The sequence below is a fragment of the Polyodon spathula genome, chromosome 2, assembly GCF_017654505.1.
Source record: "Polyodon spathula isolate WHYD16114869_AA chromosome 2, ASM1765450v1, whole genome shotgun sequence".
Classification (NCBI taxonomy): domain Eukaryota; kingdom Metazoa; phylum Chordata; class Actinopteri; order Acipenseriformes; family Polyodontidae; genus Polyodon; species Polyodon spathula.
In genome coordinates, this window is record NC_054535.1 from 105730319 (window position 1) to 105750250 (window position 19932).

Consider the following 19932-nt stretch of genomic DNA (forward strand, 5'->3'; position numbering starts at 1 on the left):
TTAGAGCAGAACAGGATGCTTTAACTAAGCCCACGAACTGTCCATGTGACATCAACACAACTTCAGAGAGACAGAGAAGAATCTGCTAGGACAGCTCGGCCCTGTAACCCTTGGTCCCATTCAGCCTGTGAGGAGGCGCTCTCAAACACGATTTGCACCATCAGAAGCTCACCACTAACTTTGCACCTTTCTCTTCACACTGGGACCAGTTCAGATGCTTTTACTGCTTAATCAAAAAAAGTAAGAATGAATCCCATTGGTCCATTAGATTTTAAACTTGATAATTATTATATCATTTTTTAACATGGTGTTGTGTTTAACTTGTTTATTTTACATTACTTCTCTGTACTATCATGCTAGCAGCGGGCATTTAAATTGACGTGTTTCAAATTTGCCATTAATTACCGTTTTAGTGTTAGCTGATTGATCTTATGTTTGCTGTTAAAAAGGAGAGGAAGGAGCTCCATGTGACATTCCTGGATGTGGCTAATGCATACGGTTCAGTGCCACATGAACTTCTTTGGGCAGCATTTGATTTTTTCAGTGTACCGATGACAATAACAAATATAGTAAACCGGTTATTTCCCTTAACATTCAAATCTACAGCGAATATGATAACATAAAAAGTTACTTAAACATACTTTCTGGGAAGACAGGATTGCTCCACAATTCCTTCATCGGCTTGATCCAAACAACCCCCTCCCTCAAAACCAGCCAGTCAAACTGCCAACCCTGTGTCCAACAACAAGTTTCGAGTCCGACTCAATATTGCACGATTGTACATGTCCAGATAAATTATAAGACCCCAATAAATAAATATGTTAGCAAGAAGAAGAACGTTTTATCCGCACCAGCCAATCTTTACTTAACTGAGTAGAGAAGTTTGGAAATCTGCCGCGATACTGAGTAATTAAGAGATGTATGGAAATCTGCCGTCAGTTTACCTTTAGGGATTTTTTAAAGTTAATTTAGCTATGTATTTTAGCACCGCATGGACGGGCTCTATCGCTTATGTAATCCTGGTTCGTACTGTACTCCTGTTGAAGGTGAATGCTTCAAGCTGTGCAGCTTCACGATTTGCTGTTAGGGCCGCATCGTGTTGCAATCCTTTTGACTGCGCAAAGTGGTCGCAGCTGTTGTTCGTACTTTAAAGACTGCATTCGCGAAACTGTACATTCACATTGAAGCAGCTGTGCTGAGTTTGTACCTCCATACAAGAGGGTTAAAAAAATCAAAATGCACCCGACCTCTCAAACAACAGAGCACCCGAAATGGAGAATTTCAAACATTTTGCTGACACTTTCAACCTGATTTCCAAAAGGGGCAGGCGGAAAAACAGGTCGCAAAACAAAACACCTTTGCGACGCCACATCTGTTTCAAAATGTATTTTCAGAAGTCATACAAGTCAGCGTCGCAATATAATTTTTTGAAAATACACTTGTTAACCAATTGAAATTCATAATTGGTTCTATTTTGCAAATAACACCTTAATTTCCAAAGCTACCAAACACAAAAATGCATAATTAAGACATGCCCCCTCTCGTGTCTTAAACTGTGAGGGCTGACAGGGCTACAATGGAGACTATCGAAGAGCTTCCAATTCTTCAACTGCAGCAGGAGATCAAGGAATGAAGAAAAAAACAAACGAGCCTGCACTAAACCCAAAATATTTCGCCCTGTGAGACATGTCTAGATCTAATGGTAAAATAAGTTCTGTGTAGATATAGACTGGATACAGGCACTATAGCAGAGCTCTGTGATCTGCTTGAGTCTGCTTTAGAATCACAAACAGCCCGCAGTCACGGTATACCTGCGCCTGTAAAGGTTACAGCAGCCTTTCATTTTCATGCAACAGGTGCCATCCAGACAACAGCTGGGGACAGATCAAGCATCTACCAGTCTTCTATGTCAAAAATGCTGATTGATGTCACAGATGCACTTTTCCGTAGGGCAAGGGTATATAATATTTTTCAATTGGGGATGTGGAACAAAATAGAACCAAACACAAATATTATCAGTGGTCTGGCTTCCCAAACGTGCTAGGTGTAGCAGATTGCACACATGTTGCAATATCCCCAGAGTCAAGGAATGCAAACACCATCATTCTTTAAATGTGCAAGTTTTATATGATGCTCAATATATTATCACGGATGTAGTTGCCAAGTACCTTGGCTCATGCCACGACTCATCTATCATGGGGAACAGCGCCTTGTTCAGAAAATTCGAACAGGGGCTTATAAGTGGAGGCTGGCTAATTTTAAAATATATGAAATGTATAATTAACATGACCATTCTAAAACATGTAACAAACGCATATTCTTGTTTAACATTTTTATAATGATTTTTCACAAACATACATAAACATTTTTCTTTAGGCGTAATTCCTGAAGTGGCGTGATCACAACTACCCCTACTTCATCCTATCTGCTGTAACCAGGGGAACTGTGAACGCCTCATGAGGGAGCGTTGTTCTGGATAAGCATGTACAGGCCAGCTAAAGAAATACTTTTTTGCTGGTATCTAAGAAATACATCTAGCTTTATTGAGCACTGCGACCCTGGAGCTGTATGTATATCATTATTAACCTGAAGTTCAGCTGTCAGCTGTTCTGAGGCTGGCTAATGAGTAAACTCTAATCAGGTGCGTGTCCTGCAAGGTCCCTATCAGGCGATGTTTATGGCATTCATAAAGCCAACACTGGTGTTTTTTACCTGCTGGTTCAGTCTGTGAGTTTGGAGGAGACCCGGTCATGATGCTTAAGAAGGTCCTTCTGTTTGGAGTTTCGGGGGCAGCGCTCCTGACTGTGGGCATCCTCGTGGGGCATTTTGGGATATCGCAGGACTCAACTCCAGCATGGGTGAAAGAGGTGTCCCGGGATGTGGACGAGTCCCTGATTGAGCAGTTCATCAAGGAGGTGGACAACAAGAACATTGAGCAAAACCTGAAGTAGGTAAACACTTTACAGCTGCACAGGCTGGGCAAGCAAACTGGAATACATATTTTAATATATAGTCTGTATGGTTCATACATTTAAAATGTATAGCATTACAATATATATGTTTTCAATATATTGAACATGTATTTTCTTTCCGTATGGGTGGAGCCAGAGTGGGCTACCAGGACTGATTTCACACGTTCAGGCTTTGCATTGTGCAAGATCTTTTCAGAGTCTAATTTCTATCCATGATCACGTATTGTATATTCTTTTTTGTATAAATAATGTATATATTCATGTGATTCTTAAACTACTGATAATCCCTGTTGCTTACACTGCTTCTCTCTAGTAGTTCTCCCATACTTAATATCTGCTCTTATCTGTATTATGATATTCTATAATGTGATATAATGTGATAACATGTATTGTGATATTTTGCAACAATTGTAAGTTACCCTGGATAAGGATGTCTGCTAAGAAATAAATAAATAAATAAATAAATAAATAATGCCAGCTTCTTCCCCTATCTTTTTATAAATGCAATGAAATACTGTGATAAGACACTACAAAGGGACCGCTTTATGTTTGTTTAACCAGATAAGCGCAGTACTGTACTGCCTGCATGTCTGTTCATATGTAAGTACTGCTGGCCCCTCTTCTCCTATCAGTAAGGACTCTTCTAGATAAGGATGTTGTCAAGATCATTTCACACGTTTAGTCTTCGTATTGTGCAAGATATTTTTCAGTGTATGACCTTGTCCTATTCTCTCTGTCCGTAATGTGCCAATGGCTAGCGGTCTCGCCATAAATATTCAGTTGGGTTGGGTTGTTGTGTAATCTTGTCAGATGACCCAGCAAATTAGGTTAAATGGTTGAAGATCATTTTCAGTGATATACATCAGAAAGCATCAACGACAGTATATAAATATAAATATAAATGCATAAGTACAATTTTATATTTCTTATTATAAAACACAACACTGTGAAAAACTGCACCAGCTGCTTCAGGTTTCACATTTCCTGTTCAAAGTGTGTTTAAAAATGTGTATGTGATTCAATTGCGCAATGCTTAAACAAAGGGCTTTAAAATAATGTTGTCAAATTGCTATTTTTAAGGTCCCCAGCAGGAGAGGCGATGTTCTGTTTAGCTTGGCAATGAAATAGTTAAATGATTTATAGCTTCTAATTCTTTCACAGAATTTTTACTTAAGTGTGTGTTCATTTATTTCATTGGAAAATGTCTCTGAAAAGTGAGGAACGATTCCATTTAGATGTGTTATTTTGTGCTACTTTAGTCTCGGAGAGCACTTATCCCAGTTACACACGCCTAAAGAAATTGTGGAGTAGTGACACTGGAAGCAAATTGCTGGCAGATCCTAAAAAAGCTTCCTTGTCTCATAGCTCTGCAATGGAATGCACCTCAATCCTGGACAGAACAACCTCTGGTACTCAGGCCCTGGGCCCCGCTAAACAGGAACTGCTAATAGTGTGGAGGTTTTGTGATGTGGATTATAATAACGTTTGCTGGGGGCTAAAATGAGGACTAACAAAGGGACCTGATCAGCCAGGTTCACACCCAGGCTTCCGGAGGTGAACGTGCTGAACAAGCTTCTCTTTAACACTTGGTCCGCCCCCCCCCCCCCCCCCCCCCCCCCCCCCCCCCCCCCCCCCCCCTCAGGACTCTGGCGTTGGAGCCCCACATGGCCACCACTCCCGGGGATGAGAAGCTGGTGAAGTTCATGCTGGATCGATGGAAGGACCCCAACACCGGGCTGGATGACGCGTGGAGACAGACCTACAAGGTGTTCCTGTCCTTCCCTGATAAGAACACGCCAAACAGCTTCACAGTAGGTAAGAGATCATAAGACCCTCATCTTAGCTGTTTCCATTGTGCAGTGTTGCATGATCCTACATCGTCTTCTCTCAAGGGAAGTGTAAGTATTGAATGATCAAGAAACGTTTCAACTGAAAATATTTTTTAATGTCTTCGAAGTTCAAATGTTTCAAAAGTTTAAGATCTGTTTCCATGAAAAGAGAAAAGTTTGTTGGAATAACCCTTATTGTTGGTATTTTGTTAATGTTTTTTTTGTATAAAATACATTCTTTAAATAAGTTGAAGTTTAGTGACTAGCGCTCAGTTACATCAATGTTGTATAGAGTCCGATACTTTTATTTTTGTTTTTGAAGTTTCACCAACCAACACAGTTCAGTACACCAGCAGGCTCAAGGAGAAGGCCTACACAGAAGATCAAAATGACCCAGCGGTGGTGCAGCCCTACGCTGCGTACGCACCAGCAGGGCACCCAAAGGTGAGTGTGTCCAGCACTGATCACACAGCACCTCGCTGAGACCACCAACCACTCTCACTGAAGACCATTGTAGTGTGCACCCTTTTCTTGGAAATTAATTATTTGCATGATTTAGACAGTTTTCTTAAATATATATATATATATATATATATATATATATATATATATATATATATATATATATTTGTCTTTTTTAAAAAGCTTAGCAGAGAAGCAAAGGTCAGACTGTATGTAGAGTGGTATTTATTACTTCAGTATCACATCAAAATCACAGAAAGAGAAAAACAAGAGTTGTCAATGCCAAGTTTTGCAATGTTTATCGTAATCCAGGAGCAGCAGGTTGAGTAAGTATAATACCAGCCTGGTATACTGAGAACAAGTTTCTTTTATGCAACAGAGAGTATGCAACAAAAAGTATTGCTAGGTAAGGGTATTATTCAGGTTATCATGATCTTCCCAGCGACAGCGAGTGGGAGAAGTACAGGCGTGGAAAAGTACAGAGCAGTTTAGAAGCAGAAAGGAGAAATTGCATCTTGAATTGCTTTAATCAGAAAACAGAGGACATTGGGGAAACACAGCAGCAGCTCAAAGTCAAACAGCCGCGTGTGTTTTTCTGATAACAAACAAGCTGAAACTCGGAGCAGCTGATTCAAATTCAGCGCCGTTTTGAGACACGGGCGAGGGGAGGAGCCAACAGCACAGCAGAACAACGCAGTTAAACGAGGCAGTCTTCCCAGCGACAGCGAGTGGGAGAAGTACAGGCGTGGAAAAGTACAGAGCAGTTTCGAAGCAGTTTGAAAGCAGGCTGACGGCTGCAGAAGAAACTAAACTTAAAAAAAAAAAAAAAACCTCAACATGGTCTTCAAGCCAGTAATCTGTGACACCTGCTTGATGTGGGAAATCCGAGAAAACCCAGCGGAGCTAAACTAAGTGTGCGTAAAGTGCCGCGCGATCCAGGATTTGCATAAACTAGTAAGTATGCTAGAAATGGAGCTGGAAGAAGTGAGACAGCAACAGGATCTTGAGGAACTGGCACACCCACAATTCATGGAAGTCTGCATCACCCCTAACAGACTGAAAGCCACCAGGGAGATAGAAGGTCAGAACAGCTGGGTTCAGGTAGGCAGAAGCAGGGAAAAAAAGAAACTTCGTCAAACACAACCACCAGAAATCAAAACAACCAACAGATTTGAGTCACTTCAGAATTTTGATGAGCAGAACCAACAACAAGAGAATGAAAGGAACAACATCCAGGACCCTATTGACAGTGGTGACCAGACAGCAAAAAGAAGGGAGGTCATGATTGTTGGGGACTCCATATTGAGAAACACAGCAAGTTCAATTCGCAGTTTGGACCCCCTTACTACAACAGTGTGCTGCCTTCTGGGAGCCTCGGTCAAGCACATCACTGAAAACGTGGACAGGCTCCTAGAACGAACAGGAGACGACCCGGTAGTAGTCGTCCACATCGGTACAAACAACATTGGAAGAGACAGACCAAAATCCCTGCAAAACAAATTCAGAGAGCTAGGAAGGAAATTAAAAGAGAAAACCAAAACTGTGGTATTTTCTGGTATACTACCTGCACCTTGCAAAGGACCATATGGACAGCTGGAAATAATTAATCAAAACGAATGGCTGAAGACGTGGTGCACACGGGAAGGCTTCACCTATCTTGATCATTGGACCACATTCTACAACGAGGACTATCTGTATAGACGGGATGGACTGCATTTAAATAACAAGGGAACTAGTCTACTCGGAGAAAAGATCCTCGAGCAGGTTCGGAAGCATTTAAACTAGAAAGGAAGGGGGGAGAAATCAACAAAAAAACAGAAGGGAGACCGCATCAAAACAAGAACAACAACTCAGGTAAGACAACCATTAAATGTATTTATCTAAATGCTAGAAGTATCAGAAACAAAATTCTAGAACTTGAAGCTACTGCACTAACAGGTAACTATGATGTGATAGGTGTTACAGAAACTTGGTTGTCTGAGAGTGATGGGGACGAATATAATATTTGTGGGTATACACTGTATAGGAAAGACAGGCAGGACAGAAGAGGAGGAGGGGTAGCGCTATACATAAGAAACAGTCTTGAAGCCCAGGTGTTAAACCTGGACAAAGAAAATAAAACCGAATCAATATGGGTCAGAATAACAGACAAAAATTCAAAAGGCATAATAATAGGAGCATGCTATAGACCGCCAGATTCAGACGGTGAGCACAATAATCTGTTATACAATGACATTAGAAATGTGTGTAGCAAAGGAGAAGCCATACTAATGGGGGATTTCAACTTCCCCCAAATAAAATGGGAAAACCCGGTGGGTAGCACGAAGGATGAAATAGAAATGGTGGAAATGACAAATGACTGCTTCCTAACACAATTTGTGAAGGCACCCACTAGAGGGGAGGCATGCCTTGATTTAGTCTTTTCAAATAACGAAGATAGAATAACTAAAACAGAGGTCAGAGAACCACTGGCAAACTCAGACCACAACATGGTCTCATTTGAAGTGTTTTTTAAATCCCCAAAAGTAAAGACTAAAGCTAAGGTTTACAATTTTAGAAAAGCAAACTATGAAGGTATGAAACAGAGACTAACAGAAGTAGATTGGAGTAAAATAGAGAAAACACCCACAGAAGAAGGATGGTTGTTCTTCAAAAATGTAGTACTAGAGGCGCAAAACAATTATATCCCTAAAGTAGACAAATCTAAATGTAAAACTAAATTGCCAAAATGGTTTAATAGATCAATTAAAAAAAATATTCAGCGAAAAAAGACACTTTACAGAGCATTAAAAAAGGACCAAAAAGAAAGTACGCAGAAAGAGTACACAGAACTGCAAACGCAAGTCAAAAAGGAAGTTAGAAAGGCCAAGAGAGAAATAGAAATAAACATTGCTAAGGGAGCTAAAACCAATTCCAAAATGTTTTTCCAATATTACAACAGCAAGAGAACATTCAAAGAGGAGGTTAAATGTTTAAGAGATACAAATGGCAAAATCGTAGATGAAGGAAAAAAAAAAAAATATAGCAAATATGTTAAATGATTACTTTTCACAAGTTTTTACAAAGGAAGATACTGACAACATGCCCCACATGTCATCCAGTTCCTATCCAGTTTTAAATAACTTTAGCATAACTGAGGCAGAAGTGTTAAAGGGACTAGGAGCTCTTAAAATAAACAAATCCCCTGGGCCGGATGAGATCCTCCCAATAGTACTCAAAGAAATGAAAGAAGTAATTTACAAACCGCTAACCAAGATCATGCAGCAGTCTCTTGACACAGGGGTGGTACCGACAGACTGGAAAATTGCAAACGTAATACCGATCCACAAAAAGGGAAACAAAACTGAACCAGGTAACTACAGACCAGTAAGCCTGACTTCTATTATATGCAAACTTATGGAAACTATAATAAGATCCAAAATGGAAAATTACCTATATGGTAACAGGGTCCTGGGAGACAGTCAACATGGTTTTAGGAAAGGGAGATCGTGTCTAACTAACTTGCTTGATTTTTTTGAGGATGCAACATCGATAATGGATAATTGCAAAGCATATGACATGGTTTATTTAGATTTCCAGAAAGCTTTTGACAAAGTCCCGCACAAAAGATTAATTCTCAAACTGAACGCAGTTGGGATTCAAGGAAACACATGTACATGGATTAGGGAGTGGTTAACATGTAGAAAACAGAAAGTACTGATTAGAGGAAAAACCTCAGAATGGAGTGTGGTAACCAGTGGTGTACCACAGGGATCAGTATTAGGTCCTCTGCTATTCCTAATCTACATTAATGATTTAGATTCTGGTATAGTAAGCAAACTTGTTAAATTTGCAGACGACACAAAAGTAGGAGGAGTGGCAAACACTGTTGCAGCAGCAAAGGTCATTCAAAATGATCTAGACAAGATTCAGAACTGGGCAGACACATGGCAAATGACATTTAATAGAGAAAAGTGTAAGGTACTGCACGCAGGAAATAAAAATGTACATTATAAATATCATATGGGAGATATTGAAATTGGAGAAGGAATCTATGAAAAAGACCTAGGAGTTTTTGTTGACTCAGAAATGTCTTCATCTAGACAATGTGGGGAAGCTATAAAAAAGGCTAACAAGATGCTCGGATACATTGTGAAAAGTGTTGAATTTAAATCAAGGGAAGTAATGTTAAAACTGTACAATGCACTAGTAAGACCTCATCTTGAATATTGTGTGCAGTTCTGGTCACCTCGCTATAAAAAAGATATTGCTGCTCTAGAAAGAGTGCAAAGAAGAGCGACCAGAATTATTCCGGGCTTAAAAGGCATGTCATATGCAGACAGGCTAAAATAATTGAATCTGTTCAGTCTTGAACAAAGAAGACTACGTGGCGACCTAATTCAAGCATTCAAAATTCTAAAAGGTATTGACAGTGTCGACCCAAGGGACTTTTTCAGCCTGAAAAAAGAAACAAGGACCAGGGGTCACAAATGGAGTTTAGAAAAAGGGGCATTCAGAACAGAAAATAGGAGACACTTTTTTACACAGAGAATTGTGAGGGTCTGGAATCAACTCCCCAGTAATGTTGTTGAAGCTGACACCCTGGGATCCTTCAAGAAGCTGCTTGATGAGATTTTGGGATCAATAAGCTACTAACAACCAAACGAGCAAGATGGGCCGAATGGCCTCCTCTCGTTTGTAAACTTTCTTATGTTCTTATGTTCTTATCTGAAAATTATGCTGACAAAGGTAATCTGACAACTGGAGTTCATAAGAGATGAGAAGCAGCAGTAAAGATTAACTTCCTTATGCAGTAAATGATTATTTAAAGTAAAACTGATAATGTAAGGTTTTGTCTGTCCGCCCCGCGCATTGAGTGCAGCTCTGTAGGAATATCAGATATTGAGTGCCGTTCTCACCCTGGCATCCTGTTCCAGCAGATCTGTAGAACAGGAAGGGAACTGCAGGAATGGCTTTTTAAAAGCTATTATTAGTGTGAAGGGTATCTCTTACTGTCCCAGAGATCTCCTCCTGTACAGTTTAATCTCTTACTGTCCCAGAGATCTCATCCTGTGCAGTTTCATCTCTTACTGTCCCAGAGATCTCATCCTGTGCAGTTTCATCTCTTACTGTCCCAGAGATCTCATCCTGTGCAGTTTCACCTCTTACTGTCCCACAGATCTCACTCTATGCAGTTTCACCTCTTACTGTCCCAGAGATCTCATCCTGTGCAGTTTCACCTCTCACTGTCCCAGAGATCTCATCATGTGCAATTTCATCTCTTACTGTCCCAGAGATCTCATCCTGTGCAGCTTCATCTCTTACTGTCCCAGAGATCTCATCTTGTGCAGCTTCATCTCTTACTGTTCCAGAGATCTCATCCTGTGCAGTTTCACCTCTTACTGTCCCAGAGATCTCATCCTGTGCAGTTTCACCTTTTCAAATGACAGACAAGCGTACAAACAATGTATTAACTTATTAGAAATCACTAAAAAGAAGACAGTACTGATGAACTACTATTAAACAGAAGCATTTTGCTGTTGTTTTTAAGACTGGCCCCATACAGTATGCTCTGTGCACACAATGACATGACATCTCTACACTGGATAACCTTAACAGTACTTTCCTATGCATAATTGATTTATATGTATTTTTTTAGGGAAAGCTTGTTTATGCAAACCAGGGGAAAGTCAGTGATTACGAATTCCTGAACAAGACCATTGATCTGAACGGTACCATTGCGATCGTGAGGTATGGCGGGGCTGGCCGAGCCGATAAGGTAAGCCGCAGCCCAGAGCTCGCTGCTGTACCACGTGCTGACTGAATACTGTGCACACGTTTCTGAGAGGCTGGGCTTAGAAACACCTGTGATACTGTCAAGAAGTTGAAAATATGGCCGAACAGACCTTGATGGAACCCCAAGCACCAACTGCTAACCACGTCCCTCTGCTGGTCAAACCGGTGCACTGCGGAAACTGTTTCAGTTACTGTAGATAGTAGTAAGTGTACAGTGTAGGAAAATATATTTCATATTCAGTATGCACTGTCTTTTCCATTTATTATTAAATACTGTATAAATACAGTCTAATGCACATAACATGTAGCATTAAAACCATTTATAAAATGTCCATATCGCCTCAGTAGTCAGTGTTTCAGTTTCATTGGCTGTTCAGTGGCAGGAAATAGAAAGGGGTCAAGATGGTGTGTGACAGGGGATGGGCAGTCTACCATGGCTGGCTAGCTTGCCTTTTGGGGAGGTGCTAAACAAAATGTTGGTATTTAAGCCCCAGATCTACTAATGTACACAATACTTATAGATGTTTACAATTTGCATGTGACAGGGGACACCTCACTCAGTTACGTCCTGTTAAATGGACAAGCTAGGGTAGAATACCCTCCAGGCTCTACAGTATAATCTCAGCATGTGTGTTATGTGTCTGAAGGCAATAAACGGAGCCAAGTTCGGAGTGGCTGGGGTGCTCGTTTACACAGACCCCGCCGATATTAACGATGGAAAGATGTCGGACGCTACTGAGACATACCCCCACTCCTGGTACCTGCCCCCGTCGGGGGCGGAGAGGGGCTCTTTCAAAAGCTACTTTGGAGACCTGCTTACCCCGTACTATGCTGCTAAAGGTAACCGTGGCTCTTAACAGGAAGCATAAATGATTATGAAGAAATGTAATGGCTATGGAAATATGCTGCAGGATATTGCATGGCTGCTCAGACTAAAAGCAATGGGGCATCATTTCATCCCTCTGACTCTTGCTTTCCAGAACACACATACAGAATTCCAGTGAGTGGCATCACAGGAAGACCACCTATCGCGACTCAGCCAATCGGATTTGAAGATGCTTATGCTCTAATCTGGTTAGTACACCTCTGCAGTAGTAGCTCCAGCTGTGTGGTTGACGGACGGGTTCCTCAGTGTTCTGATGGCAGCGTATCCTAACCGGTTTGGGACCGAATGAGAGACTTCCAAGTGACTCCATCTAACTTAAAGACATGTGATCGATAGTAAGGAAGATGAGTGGCGTGCCTATTTAAAAGTGGTTTCTCATCTAGGGTATATGGTAACTAGAAGACACTGCTCAGTATGAGTAACCCTGTTGCTGTTTGATTTAGTAAACTGGATGGTGATGAGGCCCCAGCAGCTTGGCAAGGATCCTTTAACTGCACATACAAACTGGGTCCTGGATTCAGCAGCACCAGTGCGTTTGCAAACAGGTACCCTTTCCTGTCTCATCCACATTTCTACCCCTCCAGAGTTTCAGTACACACAGTAGTGTCTAATTCTGATGACATCATGGACCCTACAGCATTCCCAAAACGTGCAATAATCACAAAAAACTATTTACTTTGTTCGTGTTAATATGCCTTTATGTATTGAGTCTGTTTGTGTTAATATACCTTTATGTATTGAGTCTGTTCATGTTAATATACTGTAGCGATCTCGGTTAACGCATGCAGATGCATCACACAGAGCGAGGCAATCCACACACAGGCATATTGACTGTTCATGTTAATATACCTTTATGTATTGAGTCTGTTCTTGTTAATATACCTTTATGTATTCACTCTGTTCTTGTTAGTATACCTTTATGCCTTCTGTATAATATGCATTGATTCCTAAATAACCGTGATGGAGGTGTTATTATTGCTCTTCTGCAGTGATGTTCAAGTGAATGTTTACAACAAAGAAGAGATGAAAGACTCGGCCAATGTGATGGGGGTGATTCGGGGAAGCGTGGAGCCAGGTCAGGTTTCCTTTATACACACAATATGCACACACATGCATACCACAACACACACACAACATGTACGCACATGCATACCACACACACAACATGCACGCACATGCATACCACACATACTACGTGCGTGCACAACATGCACATGCATACCGCACACACACAACATGCACGCACATGCATACCACACACCCACAACATGCATGTACATGCATACAAGCACTCATTAATGTGAGGTATTGTATGTCTGCCAATGTAATAATCTGTGATAATGATTAAAACAAAAGCTATACACAGCACCCCTCACCAAGCCACACACAAAAAAAACCCCCATTCAAATAGACTCAGTATTCTCACCCCACATATTGCACGCCTGCAGACTAAAAGCAACTGGTGTGATTGTTATTTTAGCTACTGTGCTGAGCACGGCTGCAATGTGACGTTAAGCTGCAGCTGAACTGATTCTGGTGAAATGAATCAAAGTGCTTTTTTAAACACAGATCTTCTTCCTCAGACCGGTACGTTATCTACGGCAATCACAGAGACAGCTGGGTGCACGGAGCCATCGACCCGAGCAGTGGCACTGCGGTCATGCTGGAGATCACTCGGGTCCTGGGGAAAATGCTGAAGGAAGGTACGGGACTCTCTCAATCGATGGCTAACCAGAGCCTTGAAAACTGTGCCTCTTTTTAATTCAGCTACACATTTGAAAAATATATATATTTTTATATACATGCCCCATATTTTCATTTATTGATGTGCATTGGCGCTGAGACTGTGCAGGGAGCTGACACAGCGCTAACCGTTCAACCCGGCCCTGTCTCTTACCAGGGAAGTGGAGGCCACGCAGGTCCATCATTTTTGGGAGCTGGGGTGCAGAAGAGTTTGGCTTGATCGGCTCAACAGAATATGCTGAGGTAACAATTCATTAACTGCCCTTTTGTTTTTCATTTGAGCAATAAACAAAACTCCAGCCTTTTGGTTAGAAAACTGACTTTTGTTTGACGGCGTTTAGCCATTTTAGACTGTATGTTTAATCCAACTCTCCTGATGATCCAGTTGTGCTGATGCAGTGATTCTCAGCTCTTCTTGTACGGCACCTTCACTTTAAATGCTCCTAGTTTGACTATACTGTATCACTGCAGGAATACTACAGCATGCTGAGGGACAGGACCATCGCCTATATCAATGTGGATATCTCTGTTTTTGGTAAGAAACTTGATTTGAATGCAATGCTGCAAATTCTATAGTTCTATTTCTGTCATTTAGACACTAAACTAGTCGACTAGTGGTGCCATTTCCTGTTCTGTTCTGAGATGGAGAAGACAGACGTATGTGCCAGTTTTGCCTCATAATATGGAGCCAGAGTATTTGAACCCTGTGTCTGTCATGTTTTTAGTGGTCCTGGTTGTTGTGTCCCGGTTCATATTAATCTCTTTGCTTCCCTCCCGCAGCAAACGCCACTCTGAGAGGCCAAGGATCCCCTGCAGCCCAGAGTGTCATCTTCACAGCAGCCAAGCAGGTAACAGCAGGGAGAAGCAGATGTGCTGGACAGTTATAGGGCAGGCTGAGGAGGCAGATGGAAATCATGACTGTTGAGCTGCTCTTGTGTGTATACTAAACAATTCCTATATTGTCTAATTCCAGGTGAAGACTCCCGGATCCCAGACCACCTCTGTTTATGACAACTGGATGCGGTATTCCAATCGGAGCAGCCCCAGCTATGGGATCATTCCCAGGTGAGCAACCAATCGGTAATGTATGCAGGGGCAAAGCTTGTCACTGGCTGGAAAGCTTGTCAGTCATCAGGGGAAGGAAGCTAGTTAGTTAATAGCAGTAAAGAAGGCGTAGTAGGGGTGGGGATAGTTTCACTCTCCAGGTGAAATGTCCTAAGTGCAAGTTTTCTATAACCTTGTATTGTGCAGGATATCGTTGTCAGCATAAATACCTTTGATAGAACAAGTGTTTCAATGTATTGAATTGGTTTATTGGCTGCAGTGTAGCACCTTTAAGACACTTCTCTATGGCTGCAATAAATCTGAACAATGAAACATGTTTTACATTTGTACTGTGAGGTGCGTTTTTAAGCAGGTGCACCAGACAGGTCTTAAAGAGACAGACTGGCAGGTTGCAGCATTGATGAGCTGCTGTGTCTGAGCTTCACTGATGCAGTTTTGCGTTGCTTCTCCATTCTCCAGTCTTGAATATTTGACTGGGGCTGGCAGTGACTACGCAGCCTTCATGCACTACCTGGGAATCACCTCCATGGACATTGCCTACACCTATGACAGGGTAATACACTCACCTCCACTGCTCTTCTGGGCTGTCGATGCATGCTTTAACAGGTTGGGAGTTAAAGAGAAGCTTTTTTAAAATCAAGGATATTTTCTTACATCATGATTATTTTTGTAAAAACATGTAAAGATGTATTTTAAAAAAAAAATTGAAGTATATTAAAAATTTAATAATATGATAAAATAAGATTTTAGACACAAGTTTCCTGTGTCTGTGCATAATTAAATACATTATATTTATGTCTAAATATATCCAGAGTTTTACTGGAAAGCAGTATAATAATAATAATAATAATAATAATAATAATAATAATAATAATAATAATAATAATAATAATAATAATAATCAGAACCGTGATCCACAATAGGTGAATGAGCAGTTCTCAATGTTGTTTAATATTAAAATAGAGGATTTCTTTCCCCTTGTAGAGTAAAACCAAAGCCCGAATCTATCCTGCCTATCACACTGCCTATGACACCTTCGACTACACTTCCAAGTACATAGACCCAGGTATGCGAAAGACTTCACATTTCAATTACTATGACTCCTTATTTATAATAAACTGTGGCTATTTTCGTGTTTATAATCTGGAGTATTACTGTAAAATAAAATATTTTGAATTACTTTTTTTTTAATTTTAGTTGTGAATATCATTTTGGTCTTATCCAGGACCCCCCCTGAATTACAACTAGCAATAAGAGCAACTGCAGTTGGTCTGATCAATTTACACCCCCTTGGGATTAGCACCCCAGGAGTATTAGAGCATTTTACAGCACTGTGAAATCGCCTGAATTGCGTCAATCGCCTACTTTTAGGGGTAATTCCAGGATATCAAACTGTAGGTGGTTGATGCAACCCAGGTGGATTCTGTGGTGCTGTAAAATCTCGGTAGGGTATAGCTTGATCAAAACCACTCCTAAATCACTCAAACCTCTTCTGCAGTGTCTGAATGAGGTTTTGGCTTTACCTCAAGTGTAATTCCGATCCGCTGTGTTTGATTGCGCTCCCCAGGGTTCACGAGTCACCAGACCGTGGCGCGCACCGCTGGCAATGTGCTGCTGCGGCTGGCAGACAGCCTGGTTATCCCATTCAACCCCAGCGACTACGCCGAGGCGGTAGAGCAGTACTACAACACTGCCGCAGAGAACTTCAGAGACAAGATGAACGTCGCAGGCATCTCACTGGGTAAGAGAGGCTGTGGGTTACTGGCACAGTGTTTCCTCCACTCTTCAATGAAGACAGGTCTAGTGCTAATGTTACCAAAAGAGAAAAGAGAGAGAGAGACTAAAAGACCATCAGTTATATTGCTTAGTTGCTTGGTTCTAGTTTGGCTGTAATGAATAGGAGTTGAAGACTGTTGTGTATGACATTTATCGAACCTGTTCCATCATTGCAGCCATATCTCTACTTTCCATGTCACTTCTTAGATACATATTGTTCCTTAAGTAGCTGCCCTCTGCTGCTTTCATTAGCTATAGCTCTTTCATTTCCAGGCTGCTTAATGATATAACCTCATCTTCTTTTCTTCAGAACCATTAAACGCAGCTGTAAAAAGGTTCCGTGAAGCCACCTCCTTTCTGAACCAACAAATCCACAACTTGGACAAGGCCAAAGAAATGTGAGGGCTTTTAAATGTGATTTTTAGATGATTATTGTGTGTACTTTTGATTTATACATGCATACAAGTCCTGGATTCGGATTGGACATGTAAAATATTCCTGAAGTCTCCATAAGCCACGCTTAGAAAATGTGAAATTCATGTGATAAATGGAGCGAGAATAGTTTTTAAATCATTGATAATGTGTTCATAAAATGTTTTGCCTGTTTATAACATGTACATTTCTATAGCTGACAAAAAGTTAATTTGATTGGATTTCAAGACTTTTCCTTTAAAATATTGTTATCAATTATCTTTCCGTTTTAGTATTATAATATTCTAGTGCCATAGAAGACATCACCTTTAAACAGAGCAACAGTGTCACCTGCTGGCCATACATTGGATAGATGCTGTTGTTTTTTTTAATGACAGAAAGACAAGGTTCAGCTTGGTTATTCAAGAATAACAAACAAAATGTTTGTATGAAGCACTGGTAGCCCATATTATAAAATTATTTAAAAAGAAATGTTGAGAGAAAAAAACTACTTTAATTTGCTCAAATAATTATTTATTTTGGTCAGTGGATTCAAGCAATCTGAAAAATCATTGTGTGGTTTCCTGATTAGACCTAATTTGGATTCTCTTATCTAATGCTAATGTTACTTGTGGTTTAGTGCTAATTGGTGAAACAGGCCTTTTTGGGGTTTTCTTCAGTATTGCTAAATAAGCATGATTTTTCGACAGCTGGCAGGTGTGGGCCAGAGCTGATGTCGTCGGTTTGTAAATCTGTTTTCTCTTTGCCCTCCCAGTCCTCTGAAGATTCGCAAGATTAATGACCAGCTGATGTTCCTGGACAGGGCTTTCCTTGACCCCATGGCCTTCCCAGACAAATACCACTATCGGTAACTTGGCACGTGCTTTACTCTTTTCTGTCCCTTGAGATCTAGTCCAGTGCAGGTTTTTTTCTCCAAGCAGGTTCTAAAGTAGTTCATTGAACCTGCAAAGAGGCAGTGAACTAAACTAAGACCTGCTTGGAATAAACACCAGGACTGGCTCGCGAGTGTCAGAATGGAGGACCAGCTTTACAGATAACACTATGTTTGGGCATCCCATGCTAATGATCTCCCATGAGCTGCTAGGAACCGCATGAGCATTGTTGGGCCAAGTGGTCTTCTTGTCTGGTTAGTCAATAATGTTCTGTACAATGGCAATGCAATGGCTCTGTGTAACGGATATGGCACCAAAGTGGTAACATGTGAGCTAAAGACTTTCTAACCTATAAAAAAGAAATAAGAATAATTTAACATTTTTGAGACTGTTCCTTGTAACACAGTAATTTTTTTGCAGGGTTCAAAAACACCCATCAACTGATCGACTACACTACCTTGCCTATTAAGACTAAAAGCAGATTTAAAAACAGGGAGATGCAGTTTTTATAAGTTACCAACACACAAAATAGCAGAGATGACGCAATAACCAGTTATGTGAGCAACAGCACAAAAGCTTGTTCTACAGTACATATATTTGTGTTTGTGTGTTTGTTCACTCGTTTCCATGGTTCTTTGCAGACATGTGATCTGGACCTCCCGGTCTTCGGGTGTGGCCACTTTCCCTGGCCTGGCCGATGCCTTTGCAAAGGCAGACAACAGCAGGTTAAAAAGAGACTGGGAGCAGGTCAGGAAGCACCTAACAATAGTCATCCAGGCCATAGAGGGCGCTGCGTCCACATTGGAGGCTGTGATATAGAGGCATCTGGTCTGTCACCTTGATGAGAGAAAACACCAACTGAGAACAGACTTGACTTGTTTCCTTTAAATACTTCAATAATCACTGGTTTGTATTTGACAAAAAAATGGTGTGGCAGTTTTTTTATGTTTGTGAGACCTTCGCTTTTGTTCTTGGTGTCGCAGATAACAAAACTTGCACAGTGGATTGAAATAAGATAGGCAGAGCGTAGCGGACAGCATCGAGTGATGCACCGTCACTACGAATTCTAACCCTGTCGCTGAGAGCAGGTTCAAATCTCTAGAACTGCTTGTGCAAACCACTCCAGCTCTTTTGCACATGGTTCAGACGCACATGGAGAATGTAGCCCTAAAGCAGTATTAACTAAAGATATAAGCAATGTTTAAACTTGATTCAGCCGTGCTTAAAACTGTCAGTGGTTCCAACTCACTTCTAAGAGGAGGGAGCAGTTTGGTATTTAGAATGGGGTTAAAACAGCTACTAATTTGACTGAATAGTTGAGGTAAAAAAAATAGTCGGCAGGGTAAAGAATATATATACATAAATGTATTTGATGTCTGCTGCAGTTTTTCTATTTGCATTGTAAAGCAGTTTAGTCTTAGTGGTAAGTTATGAATTCTAGAATGGGATCTCAGAACAGATCCGGACGAAACACAACTGATTTGTACAGACGCTGGGGTGCTGGATTGCCTATCAGAGGCACAGCACCATGAGGGACGGCAACTGTCAATTTGTCATTGGAAGATGCATCTCTTTGTTCCCCCATCTTTCTCGTATAGTTTCTCAACCTAGTTATCTTTCATATATTTCTACCCAGCTACCTAAAATATATTTTCTGTTTAGTATTTTCCTTTAGAGGTCTCAGATAATTCATTCAAAAGGTTTGGATTGCTTTTGTTGATAACAGAATGCTAGCATCACTGTAGTGAAGTGTACATATTCTTAGAAAATAAAATACACTGGGAAACATTCTTCCTTTATTTCAATTGAAATAATCAATTACAAATGGCTAAAAGCACCGAATCGAATCAGACCATATAAAAACCAGCGAGAATTAGAATTGTTTGTTGTCACATGATATCCTTCACCAAATCAACATTAATTTTCTTTATTGATCTCTTCAGAGTCTTGGACTACAGCAAGTAAATGATAATGCAAGCTGTCCTAGCTGATCAAACTCATTTTCTGTTCAGGCCAATACACTTCCTGACCCAACAGAATCCAATAAAATAGGCATAAACTGTACTGTGCCAGCAAGTCCCTGTCCCCCCAAAATAAATAAATAAAACCGTAAAAGAATG

The 19932-nt window shown here is 40.8% G+C and overlaps 1 protein-coding gene across 1 annotated transcript; it reads left to right on the plus strand.

Annotated features, from left to right (window-relative positions):
• The first annotated feature begins 2753 nt into the window (after positions 1 to 2753).
• On the plus strand, positions 2754 to 18663 carry LOC121306591 (aminopeptidase NAALADL1-like). The gene is made up of 19 exons (XM_041238408.1): positions 2754 to 2947; positions 4615 to 4787; positions 5124 to 5245; positions 10902 to 11021; positions 11686 to 11878; positions 12019 to 12112; positions 12368 to 12469; positions 12914 to 12999; positions 13508 to 13627; positions 13825 to 13910; positions 14139 to 14202; positions 14448 to 14515; positions 14641 to 14732; positions 15192 to 15285; positions 15717 to 15798; positions 16300 to 16473; positions 16819 to 16906; positions 17695 to 17787; positions 18454 to 18663. Exons 1-19 carry the CDS (start codon positions 2754 to 2756, stop codon positions 18629 to 18631), a joined length of 2223 nt encoding a protein of 740 aa, XP_041094342.1. The 3' UTR covers positions 18632 to 18663.
• Positions 18664 to 19932: the final 1269 nt, after the last annotated feature.

Coding starts and splice junctions, on each gene's coding strand:
- LOC121306591 (XM_041238408.1), top strand. CDS start 2,754: ATGCTTAAGAAGGTCCTTCTGTTTGGAGTTTCGGGGGCAGCGCTCCTG. Junction 13,628..13,824: donor GGGGAAAATGCTGAAGGAAG/GTACGGGACTCT, acceptor GTCTCTTACCAG/GGAAGTGGAGGCCACGCAGG. Junction 17,788..18,453: donor CCAGACAAATACCACTATCG/GTAACTTGGCAC, acceptor GGTTCTTTGCAG/ACATGTGATCTGGACCTCCC.